At 43.9% G+C, this 21180-nt stretch overlaps 1 protein-coding gene across 1 annotated transcript in view; it reads left to right on the top strand.

The window, feature by feature from the left end:
- Window positions 1-21180, top strand: part of LOC131284205 (furin-like protease 2) — an 88154-nt gene that overhangs the window by 46416 nt on the left and 20558 nt on the right. The window contains exon 5 of the mRNA XM_058313059.1: window positions 18199-18358. Coding sequence (XP_058169042.1) covers window positions 18199-18358 — 160 coding nt within the window. The remainder of the gene's footprint in view (window positions 1-18198; window positions 18359-21180) is intronic.

The raw sequence follows: 21180 nt of genomic DNA on the forward strand, positions 1-21180 counted from the left end.
TAGATTTTTCTGTTCGACCAGTTCCGAGAACCAACTTGACTATCCCTAGAATGCTTTTCAGGTAGTAAACAGTTACTTTTTAGTATATATGTTGACTATCTTTTGATGTTTTGGGTTTTTCGATGCATTTCTTCATCATTCCGCTAGCTCGGTGTATAGCAAAAACGGTCGAAATTGCGTTATTCGGAGCTTTTATTCATTCAAAATCATAGATTCTAAAATGATCTAGAAAAAAGTGTGCGCTAGAAAGTTAGTATGTTGATCAACATTTCAAAAATAAAATCATATGTTTGCCATAAATTGGGCTCAAAGACGGAACAAAGCGCAGAACGGAAATTTCCTATGGAAAATGTTAAGATCCACATCTTTAAGATCAATTTGTGGCGTTATTTGTTGGTTTAAAAATATGAAATTATTTTTTAAAGGTGGCCTAATATATAAACATCATAGTGCACATTTTTTCCTGAATTTACATGATACATTGTGAAAGAATTAAAGGTGAAAAGGATTAAAATTCAACTCATATCGATCTTTTTTGCTATACACCGAGCTAGCGGAATGATGAAATGGTACATACAAAAATTATAAACGCCAAAAGATAGTCAATGTATATACTAAAACACAGCAGTTTACGGATTTTAAAAATCTTTAAAAATATTAAAGTTATAGCGTTTTCCAAATAGGGTTCAAAATGATCCCTAAAAAGCATTCGGGCAAGTTTTCAAAGCAATGTATTCTAGTATTTACTACCAATCTATTTGTTATTGGTGTATAAACAAGTATTTGCATTTATTTTATTAATAATGTTTGTACTAAAACGCTTGACAGTCAACGGTTTAAATTGTTTTAAACCAATCCTCAAAATGGTGTTTGATCCTAGGATATATGCAAAAAACTAGGTTGCATATTAAATCTTGTTCGTGAAACCAATCTCATATGCCTACCCCAAAAACAAACACAAGCCTCACTATATCAATGCATTTTTGTCGAAGCATTCCAGCGCGTTCCGTTTGCTTCCGAAAGCCAAAGATAAATAGCTACCGACACAAACTATCGGATCATTATTCCATCGGGACTCTCATGCGCGATGCAATCCCGAATGCACGTCGTCGAACCAAATATGATCCACCCGAAAGCCTCCCACTTGGTTAATCGTCACGTGCGCATTTGGCCGGGGGAAAGCTGGGCATCGATCCCCCCCGTGTCATCGTTTTTCATATTCTATCAAAACATAGAAAAACGAGCATGCCCGCCCCGGTGCTGTTTTCGCACGACTTTGGGATTTCATAGCTTCCGGAGTGTCTGGGATTCTGCACAGACATTCGGGATGTCCTACATCCGTCGGATAAAAACGACGAAGGCCGGCAAAGATATCCCGGTGTGGACCGTTTACGTGGAAACACTCGATGGATTAGTTTTCATTTATCGACGTGCATCCGTTTCGATAGTGATGTTTGTGCACACTCCCATTCGACATCACGTCGGCCGCGTTATAAAGATGCAAAACTATGGTTATATGGACGGGGTTTTTCTCTCGCGGACGATGGAAACGGAAATTGGTGACCGTATCGCGTAGCTTTTTTGCTGAGTCGACCCGCCAGTTGTTACGTTCGTGTGATATCCTATATTTCGTGCCGCTTCGCCCGGTTCGATAAATTATACGTAAAGCCTTCGGAATGCAACCCAAACGGCAGCGAACGAAAGCGTTTTAATAAATACGAACAGGCTATTCGCATCCACCAAAATCCTTTTGGGCCAGACAGACGGACTTCCGCTTCAGTCAACGCTGCCAATCAAACTCCAAATCAACTCATGTTCAATCGGAATCGAGTGCATGTTTCGCGTCGGAAAAAAAGGTTCAATGGAACTATCCTATTGATGTTTACCTTTTTGCATAAGAAAAGAATCAGTTCTTGTGAGAGAAATAGAATGCTCCAACATTGATATTTATGGTACAATGCTGTTTGTGAAAACCTTACTCCTATAGCCATAAGGTTGTATAACAGAATGATACCCTTTCAATGAAACTGATGCAATCCAGCAAATCCGTTTTTCCGATTCAATCACTCTGGGAATTTTGTTTACTTCTTTTTTTTACCCCTTCAGCGGAAGTGACAATGCCGACGAATCAGCTCCAGGACTGTTTATTTGCTTGATACCGCACGCTAACTAGAGCTCGCACGTTGTCGTCGTCTGTTTTTCCGCTCGGCAGGTCCGTTCGCTCGGCGTTCTGTGTTTGAGTTAATTATGAAAATGAAGTACCATCGGGGGCCGCTCGGCCGGATCGTTTCGTCGTTTCTAGTACGCGTCCGCCACCGACGCCGACCGATGGCTTCCGGTCGCACCGGAAGTCGCACTTCCGCAGACATTTCCGGCATACCAGAGCCGCCGAGCTGAGCCTGTATTGTGGGGGTTGTAGAAAATGGTTTAATGAAAACTCGAAGCTTGGGAACGGTTGGGCAGTAGCGCAACTGTCCGGGACATTGACTCGTTCGTGGTCCACTCGCCCGCCATTGTTCCACTTCACGGGAGGAGCTTATTGGCCGCGGGAAAACAGAATGAAATCATGCAATCGATACTGTCCTATCGGCAGGTCCTCGTCATTTACTCCTTTTTGCCATCGTTTGATAGTTTCAGTCGCCAATGTGGAATGAAAACGGATACGTTTTTCAATTGATTGTGTTTATTTTAATTAGATAAGCATTCTGCAAGCCACGAATGGCGGTATGCACGAGTGATTGCTTGCTTTTATAATCTATTGTAGTGACTCTTTACATTTGATGCAATAAATCGATGTGGTTGTAGCGATTAATACAACATTAAAAATTATTTTCTTGCATTTACTAAGGTGAACAAGCTTTAACTAGTTTTTTTTTAAAGGACATCCTTCAACGGAATGGATTTTTTCCAATCACAGTGCTACCGAAACCCCACTACCAAATCGTTTGATCCGAAGGACCAATATGTCCTTCCGCCCTACCGAAAAGGCATTAAATTTGGTAAAAGCTCTAAAACTCATTATTCAAATGAATCCCGCTGAAATTGCCCGCCTTCGCCGTCGGGCGGCGAATAACTCAACGCACACAACGAGCGCGCCGGGTCGCACCGGCATTCAAGTAAAGCTCGCAAGACGCGCAAACCATCGCGCGCCGTCACTCCTGGAGGCACTTGTCAAATTAGGGACACCACGTGAATGGCACATTCTATAACATGCACATGGGGCGACGCCATCTTCGCTCATCCGAATGTGCCGTCGCCTTCGAGCCGACGCTTTGAAGTCGACTTCGAATGGATGTGGCGGCGGCGGCGGGTCGTCCTGGTGATAAAAGGTTTCCAAATGAGAAAACCATGCCCCGTGTGCCTCCCGGATGATTTTACGTTTCCATTCGATGGACGTTTCGGGTCGGGGGATGGAAATCCTTCACTCTCGGGTAAGTGGGAGGGTGACGAAAATGGGATCAATACTGAGCGGGTAGGCGGCGTTTGAAGGGCCAGGAATGTTCAAACAGACTGCCGACAGATAACAGGCGACAAATCGATCGATCGTTCCATTGGCCCGAGGAATTCAACAGCATTCCATCTTTGGCTAAATGCGCTGAGGTTTATTTCATTCCGTTTTCTTTTTCTTCTGTAGACTTCTCATTTCTCGCTGCGTTGACTGCTGGAAATGAAGTCACGTCGCTCCGTCAGGGATTAGAAGGAAGGGCCAAGATGGTGTTTTGGTGGCGGAAAGGCGGTGAACATTACATTTCAACATCCGACTACATTCAACACTTACGCTTATCGTTGGGCGGATGGGGAGGGGGGACATTAAATTTGCGTCTGATTTCTCGGAAAATGTGGCCCATCTTTAGGGTGCCCTCGCGTGTACTCCACGCTTCGTGAAACAATGGCCGGGTGGAAATGAAAGAAAACAATTGTTCATTTACAGTTACACCGCCAACAAATCCCATAAACCAATGATTTATTGATTTTGTGGCTGTGTTCGGGCGTGTTGCTGCTTCCTTTTTAAGCGAGCGGGTCCATTTCATTAGCGAGCCGACGTTCCACGCGCCAGTTGCGCCGTTTGTCAGATGATAGCCATTTATCTTCTCCCTGGTATCCTTGGATAGGTATTTACTGTCAGTAGAGGGTTGTAAATGTGGCTACTTAAAGCGCCCTTTTGTGGCGGTGGATCGAGTACTTTAACTTGCATATATACGGCGCTTAGACCTTCACACCGGGTGGGTGGGGCGGTAGCTGTAATGTATTTTCGATTTGTTTTGGGAATTAGGGAGTTTATTTTCGACCCAGCTGTCGGATTTGATAAGCAACTGGTCGTAAGTAATGGAATCAAACGTGAGCAAATAAACATCAAACGGAGCAAACGGAGGTTCGCTTGATTTTGGTTGAAAACGTTTTTTTTTCTACGATTTGCCTATGGTCAGCTTTTGTCCGATTGTAAAGTTTGCATTGTTACCGGTTCTTTGATCTTTACATTACAAAAGGAACTCCTGAGTTTGCAGATTATTTTTCCCTCCACCTTTAAGATCTTAAAGAAAGGACAATGTTTCTGCTTTGTTTGCTTTGCTTTTCTTAGTAAAAGTCCTTCTGTTTTGTTCTATGGACTATTCTTAACACCTTGCCGTCCGGAGACCCCATACGGAGTCCAAGCCGTATCGGTTTTCATTCGATCACATCATTTTGATGTGCTGTCAACGCTGTCGCCTGACACGCGCCACACTCTACTGGATGTAAACAAACATCAAATAGAATGTAAACAAACTTCACAGGGCGGCAAACTCATTAATTTCTCTCTTGAATTTCATTCATTTGAATTCATATGAATCTTTCACCTATGATTCATTCACATAAATTCATGAGTCTTTGCGGATTCGAATCTTTAAAGCTTAATGAATCTTTCGAAACCTTAAAAATAATAAACTTAATCTCTTGACGAAAGATTCATGAATCAATTATAAGGCAAAGATTCATTCAGATTCATGAATCTGAATCAGATTTACACTACTCTAGTTGTGACTAGTGTTGTGCTTAATGAATCTTTTGACGAAATTCATTGATATGAATCTTTCCCCTATGATTCAGACGGATTCATGAATCTTTGCGGATTCGAATCTTCAAAGCTTAATGAATCTTTCGAAACCTTAGTGAATCTTCATGAATCTTTCATGTATCTGTCACAAATCTTCACGATTCTTTCATTGGCGTGGACCATGCGACCAAAAAAAAGGGGGGTCCCGCTAGCCATTTTTGGCTACTCACTTTTCATCAGTTCTCGACGAAAGATTCATGAATCCCTAAAACGCAGAGATTCATTCACATTCATGAATCTGAATCGGATTTACACAACTCTAGTTGTGACGTGTTGACTTATGAATCTCTCGACGAAAGATTCATGAATCCCTAAAACGCAGAGATTTATTCACATTCATGAATCTGAATCGGATTTACACAACTCTAGTTGTGACACCATGAATTTTACGGACGTCAATGTGGTAAAAGTATTTTGCTTACTTGTTAAATCACACCCCAGTGTGTTAATTGTGATTCGCCTGTGTAGCACGCCAAAACCAAACGCAGCACTTTTGAATTTCACAGCCTAGTGATATCCTTTCCATACAAGCAAGCGTACAAGATCAATCGACAACTTTGCGGGCTCTCACCTCGCTGGAAGACACTGAATTACGCAGCCGAACCATATGTCGGCGTATGGTGTAAATATTTTATCGGTAGTCAAACCATGCCTTCTCAAGCTCAGCATCCCGAAACGCGTCGAAATTGGCAGGATGTTTTTCTGTTTGAATTTATTTTCCATCCTTTTGCCACCTACGATGCGGGTCGCGCTGGTGTTTCCCCGAACGAGCTACTTTCTTTTGCGCTTTTCCTCGGGCAACATTTCAAAGGCGAGTGTTTTTTTTCCTCCCCCCATTTCGCTCGCCGTTCGTTCATTGGGTGTGAAGAGTTTTTCCTTTGAAATCCAATACCTGCGTCCGTTTGTCTTGCGAAAAACACTTCGCCTGTCACTAGTCAAACAATCTCACTTTCCGAAAACTCTGTCACCGCAGGCGGGCGGGCGGTCGGAAAAATGCCGGAAGCGGGATGAAAAGAGTGTCACCCTTGAAAAGCATCCATCCCGATCTATAATAAAACGCGATAAAACGCCGGAAGAACTTTCGCCGTTGGAAAGTTGAAGTAGATGTAAAAAAAGGGGAGCGAGCGGGAAAAGGAGGAACCCCCGAAAGGGATATAGGAGAAAGCGGGCGAGCAAAATCAAGATGTGGTATGCCATTTGGTGGGGGAGGGCGAAAAAGGAACTGAGCGAACTCTTCCTTCTTCTTTATTTTCCCTGTAGCTTTAATTTTAAAGCATTGTTTGAACTGTACGGCGAAGAAACCTTTCCCTTTTCGTTCGGGACTTTCCTTCGCGCTCACCGACACTTCACAGTTTGCGTAAGCAACCAAGTGCCAAAAACCGGTGCAGGCTCAATTTGTGCTCATTACTGCTGCTCATCATCAACACTTGTTGGCTCAAGGCCACCAGCGATGGAGAGGGTGTGTTTTTGTATGTGTGTAGGAAGGGGTAAAAGCCGCCCGAGTCAAGAAAACAACGACCGGTTGACAAACAAACAAGTCGAGCTGTTTCAAATTTCATCTCCGAGGGTTTTGTCGGGGTCGGGGAAGAGTGAAAGGAGATTGGATCTAGTGTGGGGCCTAAATGACGCGTTTGAAGATGTGTTCGAGAGAAAAGTTCAATCATGAGATGAAGATAAAGATAGGGTGCGTAATAGCTCCGGGAGGGTAACGTCAGGCGGGCAGGTGACGTGAAGCAATTTCTTAACAACGCATAATACGAGTTTGACGAGAGCATACGGTGGTATGTGCGAAAGGTATATGAGGTTTTGTGCAAACACACATAAACCATTGTTGTGGAGCTTTTAAATACTATGGAGAGAATGAATTTACATCATCGTCAAATTTTCTGATAATGAACGGTAAAAGTAACTGGCTAATGAAATTTGTGTGAAAGGACTTACACTAATATTTTGACCTAAAGAAAAACACTTCCCATTCGCTTATACCACCTCTCAAGTAACGTCAATTACAGGAGTCAATAAAGTGTCATGTTGTGAATTTTGAGCACCGTTTCCCCCCGCTCCCGAAGCAAACCTCTTTCCGCTGGTGCACTCCAACCAATTCATTACTACACCTTCGAAAGCGTCCGGTAGCCGGACTTCGTTCATCGACTTGGAAGTCAATCAGCAAACTATTGGAAAAGTCCTGAAAACGAAACTATCAAATTAGTTTCGGTAGTTACCGCTCCCCCCCGACACGCTCAAACACACTCACACACGGGCCCTTAGATACCCCGGCGAGCTATTCATAACCTGTGCAGCATGTGAAGGTACCGTACCTATCCATCAAACCGACCCCGACGCTGATCCTTCCAGGAGGTGCACGTTTTTCCGGTGCTTTTCCGGAAGACCGACCGGTTCCGGGGCTTCGTGTAGCGCCGGAAATCAGGTGGGAGAAAATTGAGCACAAAATCGTGTTGGGAAAACATCCACAACCTGCGCCAAAAACCCGACCACGACGAAACGGTCGACTCCGGGCGTCCGTCACCCCCTTTGCCGAAAAACTTGCCTCCTCCTCCCGGTTTCGAAGCAAACGTCGGCAACAAACTTCTGACAGGCCCAGAGAGCCAGAACTATTCGTCGGACCATATGTCGTGTGAGGTCGGGGTGTGGTTCCGTGCATGGTTTGTGTCTGTACATACACACACGAGAAGTTTATTTTGCTGGTCAAGATGGATGTTTTCTCTGGCCGTCACCATCCTTACCTCCCATCGTTGCAGCAGCGATCCTTTCGTATCCAGTTCTGTAGGCTTTTAACAGTTTCCCAAGAACACAAGTTCTCCTCTTCTGCATGCAACTCGGCATGTGAGTGTTGGCTCGATCTATTTGTTTGCCTACCGACCGAGTGTCGATGGACGAGGGAGGGGTTCAGGAAAGAGAGGAGGAAATTTGGACTCCCTTCTCGGCCATCCCGGTGGCCATAATCCATTTTCCTGGCCGGTCTGACCTCATCAAACGGGTCGAAAAAGGGAAGAGAAAAACGCCATATTCCATCAATCATAATTCAGCAACCGTTTTCCACCGGGTTCCTCAAACTTCGGTGCACGGAAAGGGAGGGTGCTGCAGGGAAGGGATGTTTTCTTTTCCACCGTATGTCGATACGTGTTTGTTAGGATACGCTCCGTACCCTGCGCTGCCCCGGATCGCGAGACTTTCCCCCGCACCTCTCAAGGGATCGATTCACTCGCTGAACTTTAGATTGCCACTTGACCTCACCCCTCCCTCTGTCCTCGCGCTGGAAATGGAACGAAGCAACAGGATAGGCTCCACGGAGCGGGCAGAAGTGATACTTGGAATTCATTAAGTCCATCCCGGCGATTGGTGGAAATAATGGGGATCGGAGCAAGACCGAAGCAGGAAACAGATGGCGCTCGGTTGGTTGATGAGCTCGTGAATGATGATGGGTTTTCCCGGGGGCGGGGACGGTGGGTGGGTGAATAATAAACCTAACCATCTGCCGCGTGCCAATGGCTTCCGATTAACCTGTGTCAATCATGTTCCGTGCGATTGTGGCTTTTGGTCGTTGTTTGACCGATCGTGCTGGGAAAAATTCTAATTCATCAAATACGTCCGAATGGGTTTCGTTTTCTGGCCTCGTGAAGCCTCGTGCCTCGTGTACATGGATCAGAAACCGTGTTGATTCCTTCCATTGGTGCATGATAATTTTCCCCCATGACACGGTTGTCGATGCTGGCGTCCATGTCTTCCATCATCCGTCACCGGGTGGTATTGGCAGTTGGGAAAAACCGCACGTCGAAGCATGAAACCATAAACGCATCAATAATATCAACTTCTGCTGTAGTGTTTACGCTACATTCTCTAGGATTGTTGTTATGATTTAGTGTGAAATGAGTCATTCTCATATAAACTCTGTCCAGTTGCTATAAGACCACCTTGGTTATCATGATTTGCCATGAAAATATTGGTAAGTTAGTTCGCTCTCGATAATTTTTTGGTAAAAATTTGCAATTTTCGTTTTCTCAAACAAATACAGAAATTGATAGTATATTATAGCTTCACAAATATAACATGATAAAACGTTGAAAGTCGAGTCAATGATTGTCCAGTTGCTATAAGACCAGTAGCTACTTTTGGTGAAAGAAAACCTGCCCCTCTTTTCAATAGATTCAATATCTCTATAAGAACTGCTAAAAACTGCAAAAATATTTTATAAATTACATTTTTCGATCGATTCTATTTACAAATGATCTAAGTCATTTTTATTAATTATTTGTATTTTGAAGATTAATTTACCAATAGCAGCTGGCTATCATATTATCTAAGAAAAATAGCACTGATGATACCGATGTGCTAAAAATGTGTTTGTAATCATTAATTAGGCAAATTTTTGGAAGAAAATATTGCCTTCCAACTACTTGTTTATTCCATGGACGCAAACAAACCATTCAATAGTTGAAGGGAAAATGTAAATTTCTTTAATTAGACAGGCTTAAGTTAGATCGCAATTTATTTGAGATATTAAGTTAGCTGTATTTATTAAAAGGGACATAACACGCAACGCTATTTGATCTAGTACGGTCAATTCCGACACGTTGGACAATCTTTGACCCATCTTTGCTAGTTAACTCCAATCAATCTATGCCAAATCGAACTATTCAGATGATTAAACTGATTGATAAAGATATATACATTTAACAAACTCAAAAATCTATTGTATCTACACATTAGATAAGGATAATGCCTTTTAAACCCGATTGTATTTAAGTGGTCTTATAGCAACTGGACAATCAATAAATCGACTTTCAGGGTTTTATCATAATATTTTTGGTAGGTTATATTGTACTATACATTTCCGTATTGATTATAGCAAATTGGACAGGTTTTTAACAAAAAAAAAATTAACGAGAGCGAGCTAATTTACCAATATTTTCAGAGAAAATCGTGAAAATCGAGGTCAAGGAAAAATGGTTTTATAGCAACTGCATAGAGTGTATGGCTTCAAAGCTGTTCGCGAGTGTGTTGTTTTTCGGTTTACTTTTCAGGGGAAACTTATGAGGCTAGTGTTGCGTAGCAAAATAATTGATGAGTGTTATTTCAGTAAGCCTTATAAGTGTCGTACAAAATTATTTGGCTTTTTGCAGTATCATATGTTTGGAAGGGATTAAAATTTTGTTGAAAGAACATTGCGAAATCGGCATAGGATGGTAATTTCCACGAAATAATTTGTACAAATTGAATATGTTTTCCTTCTTACGAACCATTACCTAACATTGGCATCGAACTAAAGCCTCTGATTAAGCATTACCACAATCTTCGACCATCAGCTGAGCTCTAATCCGCTTACCATTAAACCGATATCGCACCGGATCGGCTCTGTTATTCATTGACAGTCAAAGAAAGTGTCGACAAAACGCATCATCGGCTTTTGACGAGATATTGCCGGTGCCCAAAATTTCGTTCGCGGATTATTTTCCCACAAATCATCTATCCACGTGCCGGAGTGTATCATCACCGTTTTCCAAGAAGCCCGTACTAACCGTAGTGACCTTTTCGCACCGACGAAAGACACTTTTCGGCGCACACAACGGCAAACCCCCGAGCCCGAAAGCCAACAAACAGCGGTAACAATCGGATACAGATTTCAAGCTCCTCGTCGGCGCTGAAAGCGCTTTTCAGCCAGCGCTTGGCGGATGATATTGAACTTTCGGTACGGCTTCCACCTCCAAGCCCCCCGAACCCGGTGAAAGGCCACCGGGTTTTTCCGACACCGGCAGAGGAGGAGGTAGTCGTAGGGCCCGGGAAATGAAGAGCTACCGAGAACGGGAATCAAATCAGGGCCGCCCCACGCCGGCGAAGGTTTGATTTGCTTCAATCCAGTTCCAATCCAACCGTTGGCGAACACCCCACTCCTCCCCCATTACCCGGCCCGGGAAATCCGGTGAACTTTTTCCGAACGGCTTCTTTCCGCACCAAAACGTTGTTGCAAAGCTCTGCCGCTCACTGAACGCTGTCACTGATTTTGTCTGATTCTGTATGCAGCGGATGTTGATTCTACCCGGTCCTCGCCCCCCCCCCCCCCCCCTCTCCCCTAGCACCCTTCACCCTGTGTACGTCACTGATGGCGGATTTGTTTGCTTTGATTGCGAATTGTTGTTATTTGGGCGAAAACGAACAGCTGAATGGTAGCATACCGTAGCCAACGTTCGATGCTAAATATCCTTTCGAGAAGTTTGACGGTTTTTCCTCCATCCTTTTTTCTCCCTTTGTTTGGGAGCTACACTTACACGAAACAAGACACGTAGCGTGGTTGGCCGGAGGCGACTGGCTGGTGAACCAGTTCCAACTCCTCGGGACCCAAAGCTCATCTATCCGCGATGCTCCCCTCAGGAGTAGTTTAGCTGATGCGAATAAAGTGTGGTTGGAACGAGCCGATCCACCGGTCGGATGCTCTATTGTGGGGTGTGTGGCTTGAGCGGGAAAATTATGGGCTGCTCCTGAAAACTCGAAACGAGCTCGTGAGGTAAACTATCTGAGAAATGATGTTGCTGGTGTGTGCACTCGCCATGGAATGCATGTGCGCTGCGATGGATATCCTTGCCAATTGAGGCTCCACGATTCCACAAGCAAGCCAAAAGCAGTGTCTAGCATTGAGATGATGCCCTTTTTTTCGTTCGCAATGGTTCCCTGCCCGATATTTTACCAATTGATTGTTTGCGAAGGTTGAGTACTGCTGCATCTATCTAAAGGGGAAAGCGTATCCTGCAAGTGCACTTGCAGAAAATCAGATGGATTTTAGGGAATCGATTTTTTTTTTGTACGAATAACCACTTCATAGAAGTAAAAAAAAAACATACTCAGATATGATATTATGAACATGTTTCGACTTCTTAAGCTAATATAAACAATATGCTAACAGTACTCTTTGATGTGTCCAATTCTAGTCAAAATATTACACTGGAATACTTGATAAAAGAAACAAAACTTTGTTAACCAATCAAATTTTATCGTTGATACCAAAGTTTAATAGAGTGTCGACTCATTCTGAAAACAAAAGGAAGACTTTATCGTATGTTCGAGTATGGCATGTAATCACCATTAATAATTCTTTTTGATATGTCCAATTGTAGTTAAAATGTTTCACCGGAGTGTTTTTATCTCTTTTTCTGATGATAATGTGAAAATGTATCTACTTCCAACACATCCATTAATCATCTCATGAAACACTGATTGCTCTATTCCCTGTTTAAAGGAACTTAACCCCAATGCTTTTAAAGGCGGTTCCAATTGATGTTTTCCTTAAGAGGCAAATGAAAATGCGTCTTGTTTTTAAGAGGAAATAGTAGGCTTTGAAGCAACCCTAGACCAAATAAAGCATCCATTATCTGGCTCTTCTTCAAAAGATCTTCATCCCGAACCAACGAGGTCACTTCGTCGTAGGAATTGACTTTTTCCAAATATGAAACCTTTCGAAAGACGGTTGCTGCACTCTCGTTAGTGTGATGGTTATTTCATCCACTTCACATCATTTGAATGGTCCACCGAGCACCACCACCATGTACGGTACCGGCATCAAAACCGAACGAAGCTGTCTGCACGTCATTATTATCATCAGAGGCTTCGGCAGTAAATGCTGCTGTTTAGCTGAGCACCGGCTTTGGCTCATATCCTTGCTCTTTTTTTTGCCATACCTCTAGGGATCCATCATCCGCAAGGGATAGTTTTTCCCCGCCTGTGGCGGAGGAAAACATAAGGTTAGTTTAAACACTTCCCCCATCCACCCCGTTCGTGATAAAACCGACCCGCCGACGTAAAAGTGCATCGTTGCGGAACGACCGAATTAAGACGAACGAAAGATCAAATACTAACCGGGTAAGGTGCGCCTCGGAGAAGAATGTGCTTGTAGCTCCGGCGATGTCGTGCGCTCGTTTTATGGGCGAGCACCATCGACGGAAGGAAGCGGTGACGACGAGGGCGGCAGCATAACTATGCAAAAGAACTCGTGTGCAAACGTGTGCATACGTACAAATTTGCTCAAGGGCTTCCGACAACGGAACCTTCCCTTTCATAGTTTCTTCGTCCTATGGATAGACACCATAAGCATTCCTTTTGGATGCAGGATGCAGAATAGATACGGACGGGTTTTCCCTTCTTTCGGGATGGTTTCACCGGTGGGCAAAGTGTCAGAAGGCATCTGTAGGCCATCTCGAATTCCTCATGCACTCGCCAAACGATGCGGGACAAGCTCGGGCTGGTTTATGCGAACCTGTTTATGCACGTGAGACGTTAACGGGATGATCGAGGTGATGTTGCTCGAGTGGCAGGAAAACTTCTCACCCCTCCCACCGATCTGCCATTCAACCTCGTTGTGCTGCAGGTTAAGTTGCTTCGCTTCACAGAAGCTTTGATGGTTTTAAATTCAAAAACAGACTGTGTGAGAGGTCGATCGTTACCACTTTAAAGTGCAAATGGGAGCCATGATTCACTTACAGCCGATGAGGAGGATATAAAACCGTGCACCAGCATGGCTGTCACTCACAACTTTCGATCAGCGTTACCCAAACCCTGGCGAACGCTAAACGGTGGGAAAAATGAATTACTTTCAATTTGTAAACTTAATACGGCACGTGTGTCTAATGTGAGGAGCAATCCGTCTTTCCGTTGATCGCAAACGGAGGGGAGGCCGCTTTTTTTTTCATATCGTTTATCGTCCTTCGCTTCGAAATTTCGGACCGGAGCCAACTGATGTATTTTTATTAATACCATCAAAAAGGATGGAAAAACCCGGCCGGCCTACGGCTCCGGTGCATGCGCGCGCCACCTCTCTCGACAGCTGCAGTGCGATTTATCATCCCGGTAGCGCTCGATCTTCGGAAGGTCGTCGTTATTTCGTTTGCTGTTGCACAAAATTTCAAATGCGCCCCCGCACCCTTTTTTTTTACTCACAAAACGGGAAACAATGCACTGCTGCCCTCCGTTGTTGGCGATGACTCTGCACCGACTCTCGGCTGCAGTGCCGATGTGCCGAATGGTTCTGCTCCAGCGAAATGAAACAAAGTAAATGCCGGAAGGAAAAAGGAACTTACGTGAGCGATATAATTTGTTTAAAAAGCATTAATATTCCTACGCTTACGGATCCATTTTATTCAGCTGGTTTTCCTTTTTTTTTGCATTGTGTCCTGCTCGACAGCATTCCTACGGGAAAGGCGAGAGCTACTTTGGTCCTTTGCCCAGAGTCGACGAATTGTTGCCCTTAATGTGGCGGATGAGTTTGCAGCTACTCTGGGAGAAGAAGGGGGGAAACACTGGGCAAATATAAAGAAGTGTATGCATAGGAAAACGCAAACAGCACTCGTCTGGTCATCTCAATTTGTTTCTGTCATTGGAAACTGCAAAAACCGCCTGTGACTGGAGCGTTGCGAAAATACTGCACTCAGCCCTTGTGCCTGTATATATGTTTGTGTGAGTGGAAAAACTAACAAGGCAAAAGCGAAGCGATGAGAGTATTATATCGCGTAAGTAAAAACCCCCTACAAGTGCTGGCCCGAAGCGAATCGTTTGTTGAAACGGATGTGTCGTACGTAAAGTATGATAGATGGTTTATAATTTGTTATCCTGTTTCCATTTTATTTTCCCCTTTTTGGTTTTTGTCGGGATGTTTCGGTCCGTTCGTCCACTTGCCAACCCTTCCGGTTGGGTGTAAATCGTTAGTATCACGCTTCGATCGAAAAATAATCCTCAACTCAGGCATCTCTCCGAAGCTACGCTTTATTACTGGTGTAATTGTTAGAGCTCCTCGTTTGAGCTTTCCACATGTTTTAGGTGGAATATTAATCGATTATGACGGTACAAAAAAGAGAAGATTATTTCGTCGTCCATGTGTGAACTAGTTCACGTTAGGAATCATTTTTCATATCTGTTTCTAAAATGGGGTATGAGTTTTATTTAATTTAAATGAAAAGGATAAACTTGTGTAGAGTATTTTTTTTGTGAGGTAAAATTCTCTTTGATCGCTTTTATTTAAAATATGTTTTAATGTGCATCCAATTAAGCTGCAAAATCAATTTCGCATCATTCTGCGAATCGTTCTCGCAACTCGCCACAGTTTACGACGTCCCGATCGCGACGTTTAATGGCTCAATTCCTCGAAAATAAATGCAAATCATGTTCGCGCCTATTATCATGCCATTCAAACGAGGAAAACGCTTGGCCATAAAAATCAATCGTTACATTTGATGCCGAATGATGAAAAAGCGGAAGTGGCAAGCGGCGGTAGGGAAAATTTGTGCGAAACATGAAAAGTATTTTTTAATTTGCACTCATTCATTCCTTGACATGATAAAACTTCGCCTACAAAACCCGGCGGCGCGAGGATATTTTTTCCCCCCAATCGTTCTCAATTTTCCCGAACCACACGTCGGCCCCGTGTACAAAATGTGATCGACTTTTATCGAAACATCGACTTCGGCCCACTTTCCCACCGAGCTCGGAACGCGGAAGGGAAACCCCCTCGGGAGAACCTCCATGTCACGCTTCGCTTGGGGAAAGTTTTTCCGGCGTTCGAATAATTTGGAAAATCACTTTCACCTGCCGCGGGCCATGCGGCCGCAATGAGTGGGCTGGAAATCGGAAAAAAAGGAAAATTCACCCAAACAAATTTGGATTGGCAGCGTAGGAGGGAAAACTCTGCCGCCCCGGTCGGGCATCGATTGGATCGGCTAGGTACAAAGTGTTCCTTTTTTTTTAAACGCTTCAGATTTTTTCCTTATTACCATACAGCCGTCCTTTCCTTGCCCCCTCCGGTCCACGGGTATCCCTCGGAATTTCGATCCCGAGCAGGTATTTTGTTCCGCAACCATACGGTGAAATAAATTTCATTTTGCCCGTTCTACGAAAAATTTACATACAATATTAAACGTTTTCAATATCCATACACCGTCAGTCGGTGTTAGGGAAAGCTGCGTGTACGCGAAGTGGTTCTTACCGTTTGCCTTCAATTTTACCAATGCACCTCAACGGACTGCAAAAGCGGAGTGGTTCTGACTTCCCGTAAGCTGCGAAATATAGGTCGATAAAAGCCGTTAGGGTTCGATAGCGAAGGGTAGAAGGCGATGAAAATGCCAAAAATTGCTAAATTGGTAGCACTTTCGCAGAGAAGGTGTGCCATCAAGCCACTGTTGATCGTTTACGTAGCGACCGTTCGTTCGAAATGCAAGGCAAAGAGGATACATTTTGTTCGTTGCTTCTGCGAAGGCGTCATAGGAGAGTCGTTGTGCTTCTGCACGGAAGTCGTTCGGATGCACTTCTTCGAAACCTTCTGCTGCGGAAAAGGCCACAAAGCGGCATGTTGTTTTAACGGCGTATCAAATAATACATTATTACGTTTCATAAATCAACACCCGGGCGTACGATGGCTGACTTGGTTTCCTCGAAAAACAGGGGGAGGCACCGTCAACAAGACTGATGGCTTCTAATAGCTACGCCATGCCGCGCCAAGAATTGACAAAGCGATACACACACACACATACATACACCGACCTGGTTGAGTTCTGTTTCGCCACTTTGTGAGAGGATGGTAACGTCCCTCCAACACTCCACTGCTCTGGAGCACCAATTTCCAGCAACATTGTTTCTGACCACACCAACATCACTATCATCATCCCATCAAGGGACGACCACCGGAAGTGGCCATGGTACGTGCGGGAGTGGGGGTTTCCCGATGGGGAAACGTCGCGGAAGGACACGTCAAACCCCCATCCGGGTGGGGGGGTGCAAGTGTTGCTGCTAACCTCTATCGGTTCTCGAGGTCGTAATTATGAAAATTAATAGCGCTTGTGAGACTAATATTCGGTTGAACTATCGATCGCATGGGACAACGGGGAGAAGGGCCGGGCAGGCAGGTTCCGTTTGTTTGTGAATATGTGTTTGGATCCGGGCAAATTGGAACAATTGGGCTGCCCCATCGTTGCCGCCGATCGTCGACGCGCAGGTGTTTTCGAACCCAAAGACGACGAACGACAGCTGGTAATTACGGTGAAACCTCAACCTATATTTCGTGCGGTCACCACAAGGCAGTGCCGACCAAGATACGGCTCGCGGCTAAGCGTCTCCTTGAAGGTGCTGGGCAGCACCGGCACGAACAACTAGAACGAAAGCGTATTTTCAGAACGGCAATATGTCCTGGAGGAGGATTGTGTACGCCACCGCATACCGCATGTAGAGAAGGTGGAGGACGGGAGACAGGCACTTGAAAATCCTTTAGTTTGCCACCATTTATATCACGCTTGCCGAGGTGTTTGTAGAGTGGAAAGGCTCTCTCTCGATGACGGACGATTTGGGATTGCATACTATAATTAAGGTGTTTCTAATGATACGCGTGGAAAAACGGTTATGGAACAAAACTACCATTTATCGAGTCCAACGATATAATGACAACAACACTTTTCCTCAATGTAAATAAGAACCTAAACACCATTGTTATTACCCCCCACTTTGTTTATTCCATATTTTATCTAAGATTAAACGTGCTCTGATGGCTCGAAACAACGCCTCACTCAAGATTTATTTTTATTTTATTACTACTTCTTCTTGGAGTGGAAACGAAATTCTCGATCGATAGTTCTACGCATTACCCAACGCCACTTTCATCAGAAGGAGCAAATTCATTAATAATTGCTTGATATTTTGTCGCATTAACTACACATTTCCCAACCGGAAACTTATCGATTCCATTGTGATACTTCCATCACAAATACCTTCACCGAATCGATACTTAATAATAACAATGAACTGGAAAAAAGAAACTCAGTATCCTTTCGTCAGCATATTCGAACAAATCCCTTAGGAATGGTGTTTGATTCAAATAATTTATCCTCTTCGTTGCACTGGAATGAATATTCCACTTTGCTGCTCCTCCAAAATATCTCCAGGATACAAAAGAATAATTTCTGTGGTTGGGGTTTCGCTGGTTGACTTCATTCTCCTTCTTTCGTTATCTCTGAAGCAACCGATTGTCTTTTCGAGCTGTAACCATTGTCTTTCGCTTATCGTTTCGGGTTGACTGTCATTCTTATCGTCCCATTTTTTACTCTTTCTCTTTTTTCTCGCAGGATCCTGACGCGTCGTACGACATCAATAGCAACGATTCGGACCCGATGCCACGCGATAACGGTGACAACAAGCACGGAACCCGGTGCGCCGGCGAAGTGGCCGCCGTTGCCTTCAACCAGTACTGTGGTGTCGGTGTTGCGTACAACGCCAGCATTGGCGGTAAGTAAGCCGGGGGCGGGGAAAGCGGGATGGAAAATGGTCCGTTTTTGTGAAGAGCTTAATTTTCATGCCCTTTTTCCTCGAGAGGCGAGGAGCTTTGCTTCCTGGGGCGCTATCGGCGTTTCCCGTTTTGATTCGTGTTTGTAGTCAGTCTGTTTATATTCTAGGTTTGCTTTTTGGTGAGGAAAACTGTTTGATAAATTCCTCCAGCAACCGTGGGGCGCGCGGATTTTTCCATTATCAGTCATTTTACACACTGAATACGCAGACGTTGTCGCGATTATGAGACTTGGCAAACGGAAACAATAGCGTCAGCGTCAGTTCGATATGTTTTGCTTTTGTATTCGTTTCCGATAGTAGCGATATTGCCTTAAGGTTATTATAGGTTTGTTTCCTTTTTTCCCTACCTTCGTTTATTCCCTTGCGACATCCCCGGATACACATTAAATTTACACAAGCGCACATCATGCGATGATTAATTGATTACGGGACGAAGCGGGAGTGTTCGATTTTGCTATGATCAGGTTTTGCCGATTGAAAGCAGCTTTCAACGGGAGCCGTGTTGTGTCTGCTGCAATCCCCCGATTTTACACGTCATGGCTTGTTGCTGGTGCAACCTTTTGTGCGATAAATCCCGGGCTATTTACATAAGCCAACTAAATCCCGACACAGATGCATTTGCTGCACTCTTGATAAACTTTCGCTTGGCGACGAATTTACACGCGACACTCTGCAACTGTTTTACGCCACCCGTTTCATTCAAGAGGGCACGTTTGAGTGATCCTTTAACGACTGCGATTTTAAAATAAAACCTGTAAAAAAGGATAACGTTCGATCCATCATTGAACAAATGCGAGGTACAGGATTATTTGCCAGGTGATTGATCGGCACGTATTGTGGATATGAGTTCTTGTAACCCCTTTTTATGGCAGCATATGGCCTGCCGTATTTATGTTTCCAATCGAACTAGTTTTTTTCGCGTTCTTAAAAAACAGTCCGTGACTTTCGTTTGGCACATGTGCCTGGGTTAAATCTTTCCCATCTATCATCTCGACAAAAAAAAATCCTAATGCGGGAGCTAAGCCTTCGTAAAAAAGAAAAATGGATGCGAAACGAAGGTTACACAATTTGACAAAAAAAAAGGCAGATAGTGAATTTTTCATAGTTTTTTTTTATGGCAAAAAAACTCGAAAATTTGGGAACGAAATGAATCTGAATTTTGAAATACTTCATTTTTGCTCCTTGTACCCTATCGATCATTGTTTCGACTCAAAAGTTCTCTGAAATTTTCCGCAAACAGAAACCACGTTTGATGGTTTGTTATTTTTCTAAAGTATCTAACGTGAATGATGTGTATTAACTGTGAACATTGTGTGAGTAAGGCATTATTGATGTGTGTTTCCTCAGAAGTTGAGCACATGTGCTGATCCGAATTTAGGTCTTCATTTCTTTTTCAAGTTGCAAGACACTAGACATCTTGCCTGCCATATAACATCATCTCATTTTTTCCAAAGCGGCTTGTTTTTCCTTTCTCCTATACTAAACCCAACTAGGATGTTCGTTTTCTCGGAATCATTTTTCTTAATTTACTCCAGGGCGCACAGTATTTGCCCCGCGTACAGAGACGCCGTCCTAGCAGTAAGCAGAAAATTTGATTCCACGAATGCGACCTGCTTTCCCCTGCACCTTTGATAAAATTTTGATAAACCGTTACGCGTGGCGGTGCTGTTACAAATAGAAAAATCATTTTTCCCTCACTACCAATCAGCCGGTTCTCATTCATTTTTACGGCCCACAAACAATTTATCAAACTAGGATCAGATTATACTCGAGCGGCTGGAACAAATGGGTCAGTGCGCGGGAAACGGCCTTTGTAGCGAACCCTGGATGAAGACGGACTCCTCGAGCTGCTGCCCGGTTCGAATTATTCCCGCCAAATCGACCGTATCAATCACTATTGATCAATTTTAAATGGATTTGATGGGATTTCCGTTTCCATCTTTTTTCACCCCTCCGGATTTCGAGAGCCCTTAAGTCGAATTGAGTACCTTTTTTTTGGGTATGTTAAATTTACTTTTACAGCTTTTACGCGGGGATATTTGATTGAATCAGGATTGGTGGTGCTCTATCAAGATATTTTTGGGTTGCGGTACTCCAGTAGCTATTATTTATAGCAAATCAGATAATGTTGCTAATTGAAAAGAATAAGATGGAAAAATTCTCCAGTTGAAGTAAAATCCAACGGAACATCGCCTAATATGAAGCTGTGTATCGAAGGCATAAAATGATTACCGTACTCTAACACTTTCACCGGGGTGAGCGAGTTTGTTGTAAAGCGAGGAGAATGGTAAACTCCCTGATACTTTACATCTGCTGAGATCCATCAACACCTGCTACAGGATTGGATGATTTCATAACAAAATCCATCCCGAACCGCCCGGCAGGGTGCTGCAGTGCCGAAATTCGTATAAAACAACACCAAACACGCGCGAAACCCCATCATGGGAAGATTACATATTTTATGGCACCACCACCTTTGGCGCTTCCCGCAGTGAAAACTCTCGCCCCAACCAACGGTTCACTGGGGGGGGGCGTCATAATATTTTTACCAATTTGTTCGACCTCCCACGTGCGGAGTTCCTTCTATATGCGTACTCTGTGACCATTATTTGAATATCTTTGCCGGTTAGCGCGGCTTTTTCTCCCCCGTTTTGGAACATTTCATCTTCAGTTGAGATCACAGCACACGGCTAAGGGTTGGCAAAGCAGTGGAAAACAAAAATATGAGTAGCGAAATATGTAGGGAAGTATCTACAGCAGTG

This window comes from Anopheles ziemanni, chromosome 3 (assembly GCF_943734765.1).
Source record: "Anopheles ziemanni chromosome 3, idAnoZiCoDA_A2_x.2, whole genome shotgun sequence".
NCBI classification, from domain to species: domain Eukaryota; kingdom Metazoa; phylum Arthropoda; class Insecta; order Diptera; family Culicidae; genus Anopheles; species Anopheles ziemanni.